At 37.8% G+C, this 17,403-nt stretch overlaps 1 protein-coding gene across 2 annotated transcripts in view; it reads right to left on the bottom strand.

Annotated features, from left to right (window-relative positions):
- The window catches only part of SLC1A3 (solute carrier family 1 member 3), an 81,052-nt gene that overhangs the window by 45,086 nt on the left and 18,563 nt on the right, over positions 1-17,403 (bottom strand). The window contains exon 3 of one of the 2 annotated variants that reach the window (XM_011382969.2): positions 15,202-15,339. In XM_011382969.2, the coding sequence (XP_011381271.1) occupies positions 15,202-15,339 (138 nt within the window). Of the gene's footprint in view, positions 1-14,757; positions 14,860-15,201; positions 15,340-17,403 lie in introns of those variants that run through there. The other variant, XM_023524832.1, reaches the window with a different exon arrangement.

Raw genomic sequence — 17,403 nt, 5'->3', positions numbered from 1 at the left:
CTTAAGGATATTGCAGATCAAATAAGATTGTATATAGATAGAGATTTTTTTCCCAACAGTATTGACAAGTCCTGGTAATATGGATGTCATTTTAATGGGCCAGATCTAAGACACCTACATTTATACTGCTCTTCCTACAGAACTCATCTTAAAAGATTAGCCAACAGTTCCTTCTGACTTGTTCACTTGCCCCCAGAATTACAGAGCTCAGGTTCTAACCAACTTTAATCCAATGCCCTGTGAAAAGAAAGCCCCTTAGTAATTTAGGAGAAGTTTCTTCCCTCTGAAGAAAACTCAGATGCAAACTCAAGCAATTTTTTTTTTGTTTTTTTTTTCAAATACAAATTTGGCAAAACCCCTTTCCTCATATGAGGAAGTCTAGGAAACGAACATTTGAAAACAGTGTTACACCTCTGCGTAGATGTTAATAGGTTAGTAAAGCAAGGGCAATCATGGGTGAACTGGCTTGCAGCCTGGGGAGGTGAGATTATGACAAAGATCTTCTCCATGGAGAAGCTAAAAAGAAATTTATCTTGTCTGAAAAAAAAAAAAAAAGAATTTGCAGAAACATAAGACTTGGGAACCAAGATTCTATGCAGACTCAAAACTGGCTGGATCATTTTGGCAGATCAACCCTCCAACAGAGGATACAACCACCCCAAAGCCCTTTTCTGCTTCTCATGAAATGTCCAGTATACATGGAACACAGGAAAGACAGCGTACTCACCCCTAGAAACATACAATCTAAGGCATTGTCACAAAAAGCCTTGTCTGGCTGTAGAAACTTCTCTCTTTCTGTCTCTCTATTTCTTTATCTCTCTGTCTTTCTGCTGGTAGAAACCCCATCTTTTTACCTGGCTTTATGGGACACAAAGAAGTCTTTTATAATGGAATGCAGGTTCCCAATAATTCCCAGGGTAAGCAGTTCTCTTAGCAGAAGTCCAGTCAAATCAGCGTCAAGAGACTGGTGTCCCCGTGTATGTATGGGAATACTTTTGTGGTTTGCTTTGTATATTTCTATGTTGTTTTACTTATACACATAGTCAGCATTCATTTTATTTAAATGACTTTAAATAAAATCGTATGGAATAAATAATGCTATTCCTCTGGGAGTATGTATTAGTAGGGGCCAGGGGAAAGCCAGGGAAGACTTCTTGGAAGAGAGGGTATCTGAACTATTAAGGATCTGAACTAAGTGGTGACATCCGAAAGAACAAGTCTAGAAAAACTGCAAAGTGATGGTCCTCATCTCTGGGTGCACAGTAAAGTCACCTGGAGAACTATAAAAAAAAAAATTCCCAAGCCTCATTTCAGACCAATTAATTGAAGAATTCTGAGATGGGTAGGAGATGGGGGTGGTACATCTCATGTAGCTTAATTAATCTGAATGGGACAGTACAATTTCTCATAATGTGAATGCTAGAAATTAGAAGTGTACAAGTTAGTGTCTCATGCAGAAGCATCCCTGTCACCCAGGTCCCACCCACCACTTCCAGCCTTTAAGCACAAATCTCTAGTCAATTCATCAGGTAATTCGCTTTCCAAGAAGCCATTGTAATATCAACAGAAGAAAAGCATCTCTTCCCAACACTTCCCACGGACTTCAATTCCAACAATGGTTTGAAAGGAATGATCAAATTGATAAAAATTTTATTTTTCTTAGAGAAAAATTTAATTTTAAAGGAAGCTTTTAAATTTTGTTTTTAATTTTAAGGAAACTTTCTAAAATTTCTTACAAACACAAACGATCAAAACCACAGGTAAAATTGAAGCTGCTGTAATTCATAGATAAGAAATCCCAACTCGTGCAGGCCAAAACCTTTTGGAAAGTTCCGTCTTACACAGAGCCTTAAGCCTACAGTTTCTGATCTTTCAACTCAAGAAATGTTCCTTTTTTACCAAAAATTTTTTCCCCATAAACATTCAGTTCGGAAGGATTAGGTGACCACAGGCTGAACTCCTCTGAGGCAATGATTTGCTGCAGCTTATACAACCCTCTGGTATTAGCAGAGGGTTGGGTCAAGGTCACTGTCCCTAGTCAGGTATGTGACATCTAGGACACTGGATTCAATTCTGGGAACACAAAAGGGTGCAGGAGAGGGCAATCAGGGTAGAAGTGACTAGAAGAACTGGGCATATGAGAAGAATTGGGACACCTAGACTGAGCTCAGTGCCCTACTGAGACCATCTGACAAACCATCCTTCTCTATTGCTCCACATGATGCAGTTAGGACCATGGGTGGACCTTAAAGGAGGCAGACTTCAGCTCAATAGTCTGGACCATCTGCAAATGGAATGTTCAGGTGGCAGTTGATGGCCATCTTCCAGGGGTGCTGGAGAGGTGTTCCCGCCCTGAGTTCCTGGTTATAGTTTTACCTCTATATGCCTTCCGGCTCAGAGAGCCTCAGGTCTCCCGGCTCCCCTCTGAAAGGGAAAGTTTCTGTGGTTGAAATCCTGTCAGGCGTGTCTTCTCTCTGACTCACCATCTGTGAGGCTGCATTCTCAGCAATGACTTTTGCTGGGAACCTCTCAGAGTCCCACATCTGGCTCTTACTGCATTTAATGGTAAAAGAGTCAGGTGTGAGGAAAACAAGGCAGGACCGAAAAACAAAAACAAAAACAAAAACAAAGACCAGCCAAACAAATAGACTCCTTTGCCTGCTAATAGAGTTGTTTCCTGACTAGAGAGCCTGAAAACTGGAGAGTCAGGAAGAGGAAGGGTGGCATTGCCTGTTCCTTACTTTGTTCCCCCACTAGGCTCATCCTGCCTGAGTCACCATTACCCTGTGCTTTCTAGATCACGAATCTATCTCTTAACCACACTTTGAACTCCTTGAGGTCAGGGACCTTGTCTTCTTCATTTTGGTATCCTCAGGCCCCAGAAAAGAAGCCAGTCCATAAAAAACCTCAACAAATGCTTATCGAATGAAATTGTCTGCAATGGCAAAGTAGACATTTTCTGGGACAGCTAGACTTTTAAACACTCATTTTTTTTTTATTTTTCGGACGTATAAATTTCTTCTAAAAAATTTTTTCAGTTACAGTTGACATTTGATATTGTCTTATATTAATTTTGGGTATGCAGCTTAGTGGTTAGACATTTATATAATTTACAAAATGGTCCCCCGGATAAGTCTAGTACCCACCTGGCATTATACATATTATTACAATATTATTGACTACATTCCCTATGCTGTACTTTATATCCCTGTGACTATTTTGTAACTACCAATTTGTACTTAATCCTTTCACCATTTTCATCCAGCCCCCCGATCCTCCTACCATCTGGCAATCATCAATTTTCTTCTCTGTATCTATAAGTCTGTTTCTGTATTTATGTTTGTTTTTGTTCTTTAGATTCCACATATAAGTGAAATCATATGGTATTTGTCTTTCTCTGTCTGATTTACTTCACTTAGCATAATACTCTCTAGGTCCATCCATATCGTTGCAAATGGTAAGATTCTGTTCCTTTTTTATGGCTGAGAAATATTTCATTGTATATACGTACCACCTCTTCTTTATCCAATTGTCTAGTGATGGGTACTTAGCTTGCTTTCATATCTTGGCTATTGTTATGCTGCAATGAACATAGCGGGCATATATCTTTTCAAATTAATATTTTGGATTTTTTCAGATAAATACCCAGAAGTAGAATTGCTGGGTCATAAGGTAGTTCTCTTTTCAATTTCTAAAGAAATCTCCATATTGTTTTCCACAGTGATTGCACCAATTTGGAATCAGCTTTTTTCCATGTCTGCACCAGCACTTGCTGTTTGTTGACTTATTGATGATTGCCATTCTGGCAAGTGTGCGGTGATATTTCATTGCGGTTTTAATTTGCATTTCTCTGCTCATTAGTGACACTGAGCATCTTTTTATGTTTATTGGGCATCTGTATGTCCTCTTTGGAGAAATGTCTATTCAGGTCCTATGCCCATTTTTAATTGGATTGTTTTTTGATGTTAAGTTGTATGTTTTTTTTTTACATTTTGGATATTAATCCCTTATTGGACTTATTGGCAAGCGTCTTCTCATTCAGTAAGTTGTCTTTTCATTTCGTCGATAGTTTCCTTTGCTGTGCAAAAACTTTTTAGTTAGTTTGGTGTAGTCCCATTTGTTTATTATTTCTTGTTTCCCTATCAGAAAAATATAACTAAGAACAATGTCAGAGATTTACTGCCTATGTTTTCTTCTAGGATTTTTATGGTTTCGGGTCTTACATTTAAGTTTAATCCATTTTGAGTTTATTCTTGTATATGGTATAAGAAGGTGGTCTGGTTTTATTTTTTTTGCATATATCTCTCCAGTTTTCCCAATACAATTTATTGAATAGACGTCCTATTCAATAAATGGTATTTAAGCATATATAGGACATTATATATGCTTACCTCCTTTGTCATAGATTAATTGATCATGTAGATGTGGTTTTATTTTTAGACTCTCTATTCCGTTCTATTGATTTATGTGTCTATTTTTATGCCAGGATCATTAGTTTTGATTACTATAGTCTTGTAGTATAGTTTGATATCAGGTAGCATGATATCTCCAACTTTGTTCTTCTTTCTCAAAGTTTTTTTTTTTTTTTTTGGCTATTCAGGGTCTTTCATGGTTCCATATAAATTTTTAAGATTATTTGTTTTAGTTCTGTGAAAAATGCCATTGGTATTTTGATAGGAATTGCATTGAATCTATAGATTGCTTAGGACATTTTAATAATGCTAATTCTTCCTATCCATGAATATGATAGGTACTTCCATTTATTTGTGTCTTCTTCAATTTCTATCTTCAATGTCTTATAATTTTCTGAGTACAGGTCTTTTATCTCCTTGGTTAAATTATTACTAGGTATTTTTTTTTTTGATGCAATTGTAAATGAAATTGTTTTCTTAATTTCTTTTTCTGAGAGTTAGTTATTGGTGTATAAAAATGCAACCAATTTCTATATGTTAATTTTGTATCCTGCTACTTTACTGAATTCGTTTGTAAGTTCTAATAGTTTTTTTTTTTAGTGGAAACTTTAGAGTTCTCTATATAATCATGTGATCTGCAAACAATGATAGTTTTACATCTTTCTTTCCAATTTGGATGCCTTTTATTTCTTTTTCTGTTTTTGATTGCTGTGGCTAGAACTTCCAATACTATGCTGAATAAAAGTGGTGAAAGTAAACATCCTTTTCTTGTTCCTGATCTTAAGGAAAATTCTTTTAGTTTTTCCTTACTGAGTATGTTAACTGTGGGTTTGTCATATATAGCCTTTATTATGTTGAAGTATTCCCTCTATTCCCAGTTTGCTGAGAGTTTTTATCAAAAATGGATGCTGGATTTTGTCAAATGCTTTTTCTGCATCTATTGATATGCTCATATGATTTTTATACTTTATTTTCTTTATGTGATCACATCAATTGATTTGCAGATATTGAACCAACTTTGCATCCCAGGAATAAATCCCACTTGATCATGGTGTATGATCTTTTTTATGTATTGCTGAATTGGGTTTGCTAATATTTTTTGAGGGTTTTTGCATTATGTTCATCAGGAATATTGGCCTATAATTTTCTTCTTTTGCAATGTCTTTGTCTGTTTTTGAATAGGATTATGGTGAACTCGTAAAATGAGCTAGGAAGACTTCTCTCCTCTTGCATTTTTTGGAATAGTTTAGAAGGCTAGGTGTTAATTCTTTGAATGTTTAGTAAAATTCACCCGCGAAGCCATCTGGTCAAAGACTTGTTTTTTGGGAGTTTTTTGGTCATTGATTCAGTTTTGATAGTAGTGATTGGTTAGTTCGGATTTTCTGTTTCTTCTTGACTCAGTCTTGAGAGGTTGTATTTTTTTAGGAATTTAGAAATTCCAGATTGTCCAATATTTTGGCAAATAATTGTTCATAGTATTTTTTTATAATTCTTGGTATTTTTGTGGTATCGGTTGTCACTTTTCCTCTTCCATTTCTGATTTTATTTATTTGAGTCTTCTCTCTTTTTCTCTTGATGAGTCTGGTTAAAGGTTTGTCAATTTTGTTTATCTTTTCAAAGAACTAGCTTTTGGTTTCATTGATCTTTTGTATTGTTTTCTTAGACTCTTGTGTTTATTTCTGCTCTGATCTTTATTATTTCCTTCTTTTTACTCTGGGCTTTGTTTGTTGTTCTTTTTCTAGTTCCTTTAAGTGTAAAGCTAGATGGTTTATTTAAAATTTTTCTTGTTTCTTGAGATAGGCCTGTATTGCTATAAATGTCCCTCTTAGGGCTGTTTTTGTTGTGTCCCATAGATTTGGGGTCATTGTGTTTTCATTTGTCTCAAGATATCTTTGGCTTTCTTCCTGGATCTCATTGTTAACTCATTTATTGTTTAGTAGCATGTTATTAGCCTCCATATGTTTGTGTGTTTTTCAGTTTTTTTTCTTGCAATTGATTTCTAGTTTTATACCATTGTGGTTGGAGAATACGTTTGATATAATTTCAATCTTTTTAAATTTATTGAGACTTATTTTGTGGCCTACCACATGTTTTATCCTGGAAAATGCTCCATGTGAACTTGAAAAGAATATATTTTCTGCTGCTTTGGGGTGAAATGCTCTAAAAATGTCAATTAAATCCATCTGGTCTAATATGTCATTTAAGACTGCTGTTTCCTTGTTGATTCTCTGCGTGGAAGATCTATCCATTGATGTCAATGGGGTGTTAAAGTCCTCTCCTATGACTCCTGCTGCTTTTAAGATTCCCTCTTTGTCTTTAACTTTTGCAGTTTTAATTATAATGTGTCTTGGTGTGGGCCTCTTTGGATTCATCTTGTTTGAGACTCTATGTGCTTTCTGGACTTGTATGTCCATTTCCCTCACCAGGTTAGGGAAGTTTTCAGTCATTATGTCTTCATAGATTCTCAATCTCTTATTCTTTCTCTTCTCCTTCTGGTACCCCACCCTATGATGTGAATGTTGTTACACTTGACATTGTCCCAGAGATCTCTTAAACTCTCATTTTTAAAAATTCTTTTTGTCTTGTTGCTGTTTGATTGGTGTTTTCTGCTACCTTATCTTCCAAATCACTGATTTAATCCTCTGCTTTATCCAATCTGCTGTTGATTTCTTCTAGTGTATTCTTCACTTCAGTTATTGTATTCTTCATTTCTGATTGGTTCCTTACCATGGTTTTTACACTCTTATTATACTATCTCTTCGTTGAAGTTCTCACTAAGTTCCTTGAGTAGCCTTATAACCAATGTTTTGAACACTGTATCTAGTAGATTGCTTGCCTCCATTTCGTTTAGTTCTTTTTCTGGAGTTTTCTCCTGTTCTTTTATTTGTGACATGTTTCTTTGTCTCCTCATTTTGGCTGCCTCTCTGTTTTTGTTGCTATATATCAGGTGGATCTGCTATGTCTTGGCAGGGTAGTCTTATGTAGTAGGTGTCCTGCGGGGCCCAGTGGTGCAATCTCCCTGATCACCTGAGCTGAGTTTCCCAGAAGTGTCCCTTGTGTGCATTGTGTGTGCTCTCCTGTTGTAGTTGAGCCTTGACTGGTACATCAGTGGTTGGATTTGACCCTCAGGCTGACTGCTGTGAGGATTGGCTGTAACCACAGCATACAAGCTGCTGTGCAGGAGCTGACCTCATGGAATAGGATTTGCCCTAGTGGGGTCTGGTGCCTGTTGAGATGACCCATTGGGTGTGCCATGTGTAGAGATAATCAGGTAGTGCTCTGTTGTGGTCTAAAGGTGACCACTGGATGTATTAATTCTGGGACCTCTTGCAAGGGGCTCTGGTGCAAGCCAAGGTCAGCTGCTGCTTGTGACTGGCTGGCAGGCTACCTGGTAGAAGCTACAAAGCAATCTGCAGTTGGTAGCTGCCTATGTTGGACCTGGAGGTGCATGGGAGAGTACATACTGTGAACCAGTGCCAGCTGCCACCAATACCAGGCTTGTCACTGCCTGCCAACTGCCTGTAAGGCTCAGTCACTAAAAGAGCCCCTAGTGATACATGAGTTGGGTGAGGCAGCATCTTAGGGAGCCACCATGGTGAGGCAAGTGGTATTCACCAGATTAATATAGATTTAGATTTGGCACCAGTGTTGAGCCTATGGCCACTCAGCAAAAGGCACAGGGCACATGTAGGCCATCTGTCGTCTGCCTGGGGCCTGCAGTGCTTTAGGAATTTTTTAAGGAAGACTGCAGTGTGGGCCAAGGCCAATTGCCTGCCCTTGAAAGAGGCTCCAGTGGGGCATAAGTTGGGTGGGGCACAGTCTCAGGGATCATCAGGGTGGAGCAAGTGGATTTCACCAGGCTAATGCAAATTCAGCTTTAGCTATTTGAGAGGAGGGTCCAATATAGAGACAATGGCAGCTGTCCCTTTAGCTGTTGTCCTGAAGTCACAAAACTCAATTTCTCACTGTATGTCTCTGGTGCCTGCCGAGCTACTGTCTGTCTGCCAGTGCCCAGGGTGAGTGCCTGCAAGCGAGTGAGTCTGTGCTTGGGCCTTTTAAGAGGATGCCTGGCTTTCCAGTAGCCTTCTGTCTCACTTGGATGAACTGGACTCCCTGCTCATTTTCATAGCCAGATGTTGTGGAGGCTTCTCTTCCTGGCATTGGTGCTCTGGGCAGGAAAGCCCAGTGTAAGACTGAGACCCCTCACTCCTCAGAGGGGATCTCTGTGTCTGAGGTATCCCTCCCAATTCTCGACTGCTACATGTGGGTGTGGGATTAGTATGTTTGAGTCTCTACCCCTCCTATCAGTCTCTATGCATTTTCTTCTTTATATCCTTAGTTATAGGACTTCTGTTCAGCTAGTTTTCAGATGGTTCTTCAGGTTGATTTTTCTATAATTTAGTTGTATATTTTGATGCGGTTATGGGAGGAGGTCATGGTCACAGCATTTACCAACTCCACCATCTTGACAAGAACATGGAAGTATGGGACAGCTAGACTTAAAAGACTTTGTGCACATCTTACCAAAGTCCAAATCTACTAAAAAAATAAGTATAAATAAGTAAGAAATGCATTTAATCACCAAGATATCTTTTGCATATAATGCAAAAAGCCATTACCCCTTAGATGGGTCTCCCATTACATCCTACAACCTCTCTCCCTGGATGGACAGTACTTGGCCTTGCTTCCAATGTTTCTGAACAGCCCTAGAAAGAAAATAAAGTGAAACCATCCTGTTGGCTTCAAATGAGCTGGGTTAAAACTTCTTTCTGGCTGATTTCCAGGCTGCAATGATGGGTGTCCACATGTTGAGACAGAGACTCAGTTTGTCTAAAGTTTTGGTTAGCTGGAAAGATCTGCTCACAGCATGTAAGCAGAGTGTGGAATTTGCTGCTGAATGGATTCCAGGGTGCCACACACTGGGCCTGGAGTTTCTCAGGAAAGACTAGGGAGTTGTATAACAAATGATAATATTTAGAATTATGCAGCTGTCATAAGGTAATCACATCTCATGCTGCAGGGCAGAAACCAATCCCCTTCAGTTGAGAGGAAGGAATTCTCTCTGGCTCCTATGTTGTTATTTGATTAACTTCATGGTTTCTTTAATTTACCCTTAAATAGAAAAGTGATTGCTGCAAGGATCACAGACAAATGAGACACATGGAATCTGGAGCTCGACTGAGCACGTTACCTGTCCCTGAACTGAGCTCTCTTTTCTTGCTCTAGAATGATCATTTACACAATGTGGACTACCAGGACAAGTCTTACTGCCACTACTCATTGCCAGTAGCTACCACTAATTGAGCAGATACTGTATCAAGTATAAATCCACAAAATGCCATGACATAGGTACCATCATCACCTTCATTTTACAGAGAATGAAAGGGAGGCCCAAAGAAACTCCTCCCCACCTAAGATAGATATTTTTTTCTTCAATAAAAAGTATACATCAGGGAAACAGGATAAATCTACAGTCCTTTTTCTTGTACATAAGTGTTTGTAGTGTTTCAAATAGGCCTCAGCTATACCCCAGAGAAATGACAATAAATAGTTAAAAATATTAAATTTCTCTTAAGTGATTTCTCTCATTTTTGCAAGTCCTTAACAAATCCTTGACATGTCCAAGGATTAAGAATTGTCTAGTGCATTTTTTGCCCTCTTCCATTAAATAAAATGACAAAATTTGAGATCACTCTTATTGCAACTGTCATTTCTCCAAAGCCAAGGGTCATACTTTGAGGTACATTTATTGTCTCTACTTTTATTTCCTCAGATAAGAGAGCCCCTTGCTGGTGATTGAAGCTTGGTGGCTTGACCTATAATTAAGTCCCACATTCCATTGAATTCATTGGTCTATAAATTTGGGAGGAAGCTGCCTAAGGAATATATGACACATATCATGGAGCTTGTCTTATGAAGGAGGGACTACAGGCAGGCAGGTATTTTGTTTTGTTTGATGTGTGTGTGTGTGTGTGTGTGTGTGTGTGTGTGTGTGTGTGTGTGTGTGTGCATGCTTCATTCTAGATGCAAAAAAAGAACTGTTAAAGTTTTCCAAGAACAAATGGGTTCTAAAGATCTGTCCTTAGAGATGTTTAGGCAGAAGCTGGACAATGATTTGAAAGGGATATTAAAGGGATGATTGGACTAGATCAGTGTTTCCCAAATCAGAGTAAATACAGTAGTATTTACTTATTCTTTTGGTACAGAAACCTCTCCTTAATTTTAAATCATGTAGTGATTACAGGTAAGACAAAGTCTTACTTAGGTGCTCGGTGCTCATGTGTACTTAACACCTCTTTAACATTTGCATCCCTCCCTCTTTTTAAATGAATGTGGCAGGCAATAGTATTAATCTAGACTTTTATTATGTTGTGATTTATTATCTCCTTCACAAGATAAGTATCTATTTGATTTGAGGAATTGGAAGGAGAGTATGTTGATTTAAAGAACATTTGCAGTAAATGATGGTGATGCCGTGGCTCGAACAAATCAAATTTGGGATCATGTTCTTAAAATCAATCAAATCGTCTCTTTCTTGCTGGGAGTACACAGGACCATACTTGCTTCCTTATAGTTGAAATTGGAATTTGCTTACATATATTGTATGATTTAAAAAATGGAAAGAAGAGTCCCCCTCTGAGCCCAACATACGTCTTCTTGGGGATTATACCTTTGTATTCATTCATGTATCCTCTGGGCCTAGCTCAGTATCTGAGATAGCAAGAGCTCAAAAAATAGCTGTTAAAATATGAATAAATGAATGAATGTTAAAAGATAAATATCGTGTATTTTTTAATCCTTCCTCCAGTATGCCCTACCATAGGTCCCAGACATTGCTGGTACTTTTACTGTTGCTGTTGATACTCCCTCACCAACCTTTTACTTATAATTTGCCCAACTCCACAGTGATTGTTTGTCAAAAGTGATTCCCCTGTATCCTCCCTTCCAGAAAATTGGAGACAGGAAAGATTTCTTTTTAGGTAAGTGATTACTTAGAATGAGAAAAGAAGAAAGCACTAGTTTTTGAGGAGGAGTGAATACTTAGAATGAGAAAATAAGGAGTGAATACTTAGAATGAGAAAAGAAGAAAGCACTAGTTTTTGAAAAGATTCAGAAGTAAAAAGGAAATGATAATTATGTCTACATAGCACAACCTGAAATGGAGTTTAATTATTATCTAGTAAATTTAATCAGGCTAAGCCAGCCAAACCAACTTATAATTTTTGGTAAGAAATATCTAGTTTGGCTGTCTATCCTGACCAAATCAACAGAAATTGGTGCCAAACCCTTATTTTATTTTCTGGTGTGTTGGCACAGACATATTCTTCTTGTTCAAAAAAAAAAAACAATACTTGAGTACAAATCTAGCCATTAGGCTTTCTCTCAGCATCTCGTTGGCAACATCTAGAATACTAATACACACCAAGGATGTTTATAAAGATTGGAATTTAAAGTTAAAGAAAAAGAGAACATGGTTTGCAGCGGCTTTTTAGGCACAACTCAGAAACACTGCTGTTTCAAGTACGACAAACTTAGATTTAAATGTGACTTTAGGACAATTAAATTTATAGGATCTTTTAAAAGAAAATGCCTAATCCAAGAAAAGCAATACGGGTTTTATGCATTTCAATTTCTGTCTGCACAGACCCTGGGACTTTTGAACTTTAGAGCACTAAGTCTGTCAGCATTTTCCCACTGGGAAATACTTTCTATGGGAGCATGGCCTCTAAGTTCTTATTCTGGTGCTCCTGTTGGGTGCAGAAAAGACCAGCACAGCTATGACACAATGTGGTGATACCCAGAAAATGGAGAGGAGGGTTTTCCAATAGCTATTTGTTTAGTGTGCAACAAACATGATATTTAGGAGCTGATTCCATGTTGAATAAGCTTTGGCATGGAACTGTCAACAGTGGAATAAGGTAACACATGAAACCTAGTGCTAGTCCGATGGGTACACAAGTTGATCAGTGCATTTCTTATCATTTATAGCACTGATGCTCAAACTTGAGTTCTGATATTGGTAGCCCGAGGGTTGCATTGGGCCTGCAAATGTGCTTTGTTTGGCTTGCACTGTTACGTTCTGTTAACTGAACAAACATATAAAAATCTCGAGGCTCTTAAAACTTTTTAGATTTTTTTGAATTCTCTTGAAAAATTAGAAGATTTGGGCCTTGGTGACACATGGAAACAATTGGCTGGAGCTGATACCTTTCAGGTCACAATAGCCTCCTTGCCTCCATTTGTCTACACTCTTCTGTAGCTGAGTCACTTTGCACTTAACTTCACACTTGGCCATGGTATTTTATCTGTTGAAGAGAAGTATTTCTCTGTACCCATGATTGTATCAAAGTAGGAAAACAAACGGTAGCCTGAAATGGCAGTTTCATATATATAGGTCACCTGCTTGGCTACTGGAGGCATTTGAGTTTGCTTTTCTATTCTAAAATAGTGAACCCTGACTTAGTTCCCTCCCTAGGCAACATGTTCTCCAGTAACATCTCCCAATACACACAGGGGTGTGTGTACTTGGAGGAATATCCTGTACTTCTCATTCTCACTGGGTCCTACCCCACTTTGGTTTAGAATCATTGTACTAAAATGCTGATGGAAATTCTTATTGAATCAATCATTCATTCCAATTAATTATAAGTATTTAAATTGCTGTGTAGCTTGGGAATTACTTGTTTGAGATTAACACCTTAAAAAGATCTTTGGCAAACAAATAATTATGTCCCTTGTCTTAACACAATCCTGAAAAAGAGGTGACACTCTCTTAAAGGTCCCAAGTAACAGCATTCACACTTGCAATTAGGTTACATTTTAAAAGTTCCATTTATATTGGTTGCTTACAGCTTATAACTCTTTTCTCTTTAATGATATTATAAATGTTGATGATTTCTCCAAGATTTACCTATGAATTTCCTTTTAACCATGCAAAAAAGGACTGTGTCATAGTTTTTTTCTTTCCCTGAAAAATTACTCAATAAAAGCTCTTATTTCTTCAATAAAGTTGATGTATTAAGTATTAGAAAATACCAGGAAATTCCACTTCAAGGTAACTGTCAGCTAAGGTTACAACTAAAGTTACTAGTAATATTTTCTCAAATTGTACCTAACAAGGGCTTTCCACTTATAAAGGGTAACATGGTGGGTTTTTAACATAATTACCAGAAAGCAGAAACCTCTAAACACTTGAAGAGATAGTATAAAGAAATCCAGGACCCCTTTGCATCCAGGGAAACTGCAGGTACTCAATTCAGACGCCAGCCAGTAGGAACAGTGAAGAGGGACTCCCTGCTCCACTAAATAAAATGGTAGATATGAGTTCTGGCCTCTACATGCTCACTGCAAAGAACTCGTTTCCCAGAAAAGTGATAGCACATGGATAATAAAATGAGGTTGAGCCCTCACATCAGCATTGATCTAGCTTCTGTGATAAGAATTGAGGTTAAAATGATTATCCCTGGTCAGCAAGGAGCCAGGCCAGTTTCAAAAACAAGTGCCCCGAATCATCCTGTCTGCATGATTGTTTTATGGGCTTTTCTTCCTCCAACGGGGCACTTCCTGTACATGCAATCACTTGTTTAAAGACCTGGACAAGTGGACGCCAGCAGAGATCTGCCAAGCATTGAGGAAAAATCTGACATAATTTCTGTCCAAGTAATAGCCAGTCCCCTAAGGCATGTAGGACTTAGAATCTTGCCCCATGACTTTTGAGTTGTACAATGAAGTTCTTATTACACAGAGACCTTGAAAGGAGATTATAAATATCCTTGAGAACAAAATAAAAGAGGAAAAGATGTTCAGAGCCGGCTCACATAGGTGGAGTGAATTGCCTAAGGGGAGACAGTGAGCCAAGGGTGGAAAAGAGAACAGGGTCAGTAATACCTGAGTTCTGGGCTTTAGCTATAAACCCAGAAACCATCCTGCTGGGGCAGTGTCTATGGACATTGCTTCTCCAAGTCAGAGATGTGCTGTGGGGAAAGAGAAGAGTGGGCAGGAAGGAATGTACAGAAACAGTTTTATGCAACTTCTTGTCTCCGTTTGTATTCACCAATCGCACATACAAATGACTCTAACCATTTCCCATGCAGGAGTAAATTGTTATCTCGCTGGCATAGAAAATAGAATCCTATCCTGCAAAGCTTCCATTTGTTGAAAATCCAAGTGTCAACTGACAAAATATCTGGATGGGGAAATATCCCACCCCCTCCCCATTCTCCCACCATTGTGAAAGGTAATGGGGGTGGGGGACAACTGGAGAAGGAATGAAATCATGCGGGTTCACCAAGAAAAGATAAAGTGTTGGTGGCATCAGAGTTGGTGAGTGTGTTGTGGGCATTACCTCTTGATGAGGCTTCCAAGAAGGCTCCCGCTCAAGTCCTGGTGGCTCTGAGAACAAGCATTCTTGCATCAATAGCTAATAGGCTGTCCAACCAGATGTTATCTGGGTGGGATAAGAGGGTGAGAAAACAGACCTGTTGTACGCTGTTGTCAACTGTATCGCTGTGGTCAGAGAAGGCTGGTTGTGTAGTGTTTAGCAGGGCGCCTCTTTCGAAGTGAGGCAGACTAAATTACGTGGTTGTTTAAATCCATTTCCTCTTGTGATTGGTAAATACGAGTTATAATCATTCATGCATTACTAAAGCCTCCTTTCCATCATTTTGAAGGGATTTTTTTTTTTTTTTTGGTCTAGAACAGAGCATGCATCCAGCAGAAACCTAAAGCATTTATTTTTCTAAGCGATCTTTTGTAATAAGCACACTTTTAACAAAACTGCCTAAGGTACCTGTGACAAGACTGGAGATGATAAGCGGTAACACCAGCATCTGTAACATCCTCATCAGAAGCTCCCCAGGGAAGGAGAAGTACTTGACTTCCCGATAGGTCATTTTGTATGGTCGGAGGGCAAATCCGAGGATTGTACCTGAAGGGAAAACAAACAAAAAGAAAAAAAGAAAAATTAAGTCTTTTTTGAAACTGAAGCAATAATCCTAGAAAAATGAACAAGCATTTGGCGGGTGATCATGCCTGTTTGACAAGAGTAAATTTATTTAAGCAGCAAATATTTGTGCTGCTTTAAGAGAAAGGAGTGTGCCTATCTTTTCTTAGTGTGCCTAGTCCTAGTCTGGCAGAGTCTGGCTGAATCCAGGGCTTCAAGCGGAACTCACAGAAAAAATTTTCCTGGCTTTAGCAAATGAAAAATTTCTTTGTCTAACTTAAATGCAGTGGAACCAATTTCGACATGGCTCAGTACAGAGTTACAAAGATAGGGGCATAACTAGGAGACAAATCATGTATCCATGAACAAGGCAATATAAAAAAATAAAAGCCTTATTATAATGGGGTTCCTTTGTAATAACAGATGCTAGAATGGCTAGCATAACCACTTATAAAGAGTAGTATAAATTTATTTTTTTTCCAATTAAAAAAAACTCCTCTTGTTCACATTGTTAATCCATTTACATCACCTCCCTGCCTGTACACCACACTTTCCGTCTACATGATCTTGATGTCGCCGTGGTAACTGCATTGTACAGACTTATTATTTGCTGGCAAGAGAAGACTGCAAAATGAGCAGAGACTTTTTTCCAAAAATTTTCCCTGAAAATTTAGGGAAAATTAGGGGAAAGAGAAAGTAATTTCCCCCTTAATTCTCCTTCTGCTCCTGGAACTTTGAGATCTATATCTTTAAATGATACCTTTACATGTATAATCAAATTATGCATGATACTTTTGAAATGTTTGGAAGTTAACAAAGATATTGAATAAATTTACTCCCTCTCCTCTTTCCCTAATTTACTTTCTTTGCTCAAGAAAATTTACTTGTTCCATTATTGCAAATATTTTCTTTTTTTTTTTTTTTTTGCCCAGCTATTACTAAAATGTATGTTACAGGAGAAGTACTGAGTTATCTAAAAGCTAGAGTTTGGGGGAGGGAGAGACAATACTGGGTAGGCACAGGTTTTTCCAAAGGATGCAAGCAGTCCTTTAAGAAAACTGAACCATCCTAACTTCTTATGAAATGGGGTTCTTCTCTTATGAAATGTGACACAAAGTTCACTTCAATTGTCACTGCAACTCCAATTTCAACTCTTGGGTCTCAGCAACCAAGAAGTATTTATTCTTTGATTAAATATTGTGACATTTCAATTAAGAGTTTAAATTGATGTGACTAGAAAATCTAGCTAATCCAGTTTTCAGGAAAATATTTATTGCTTTTTTCTAATATAACAATAATATGTTCAAGACAGAAAAGTTGATTTGGAAAGTGCAGAAAAGTATAGGCAAAGTCTGCCCATATTGGTTCTACCACTTAAATAGCAAATAGCTAATGCTTACTGAGGTCTTAGTATATGCCAGGTATTGTTGGCGGTGCTTTTCCTGTGTTAGTAAATTTAATCCTCATGAAACTTCAGGAACTATTTTACCACTAATTTACTGATAGAGAAATCTAATCATAGTGAACTTAAAACTTGTCTAGTTCCAATAGCTCGTCAATATCAAAGTCAAATAGCTATTCAAGTGACAGTCCAGATTTAAAGCCAGGCAATTTGGATTCAGATCTCACATTTTTGACCACCTCACATCCTTCTTGTCTCTCCAAGTAGCACAAAGACAACCACTATTAGCGCTTGAGTGAGTTTCTTTCCAGAATGTTCCCACACAGAGTTAACTATATAGAAATCACACAGAATATATTTTTTCATACATGGTCACCAAAAACTTCACTTTTAGGCCTTATGATATCAGATGCAATGATTGTATTAAAATTTACTTAATACTTCCTTTGCTGTTGAACACTTAAGTTGTTTAGCATTTTTCACTTTTAGGAAGAACATCATGATGAATATATGAAGGTTGTTTTATATCTAGGAATATTTTTAAAATTTATTTATCTAAATTAGTTTCGAGTACACAGTACATTGGTTAGACATCTATATAGTTCATAAAACGATCCCCCATATTTTTTTAAGTGTTGTTTAAAAAA

Source organism: Pteropus vampyrus, unplaced genomic scaffold (assembly GCF_000151845.1).
Source record: "Pteropus vampyrus isolate Shadow unplaced genomic scaffold, Pvam_2.0 Scaffold498, whole genome shotgun sequence".
In the NCBI taxonomy this organism is placed as follows: Eukaryota; Metazoa; Chordata; class Mammalia; order Chiroptera; family Pteropodidae; genus Pteropus; species Pteropus vampyrus.
Note: the sequence above shows the minus strand (reverse complement) of the source record. Positions and strands in the feature narration are given on the sequence as shown.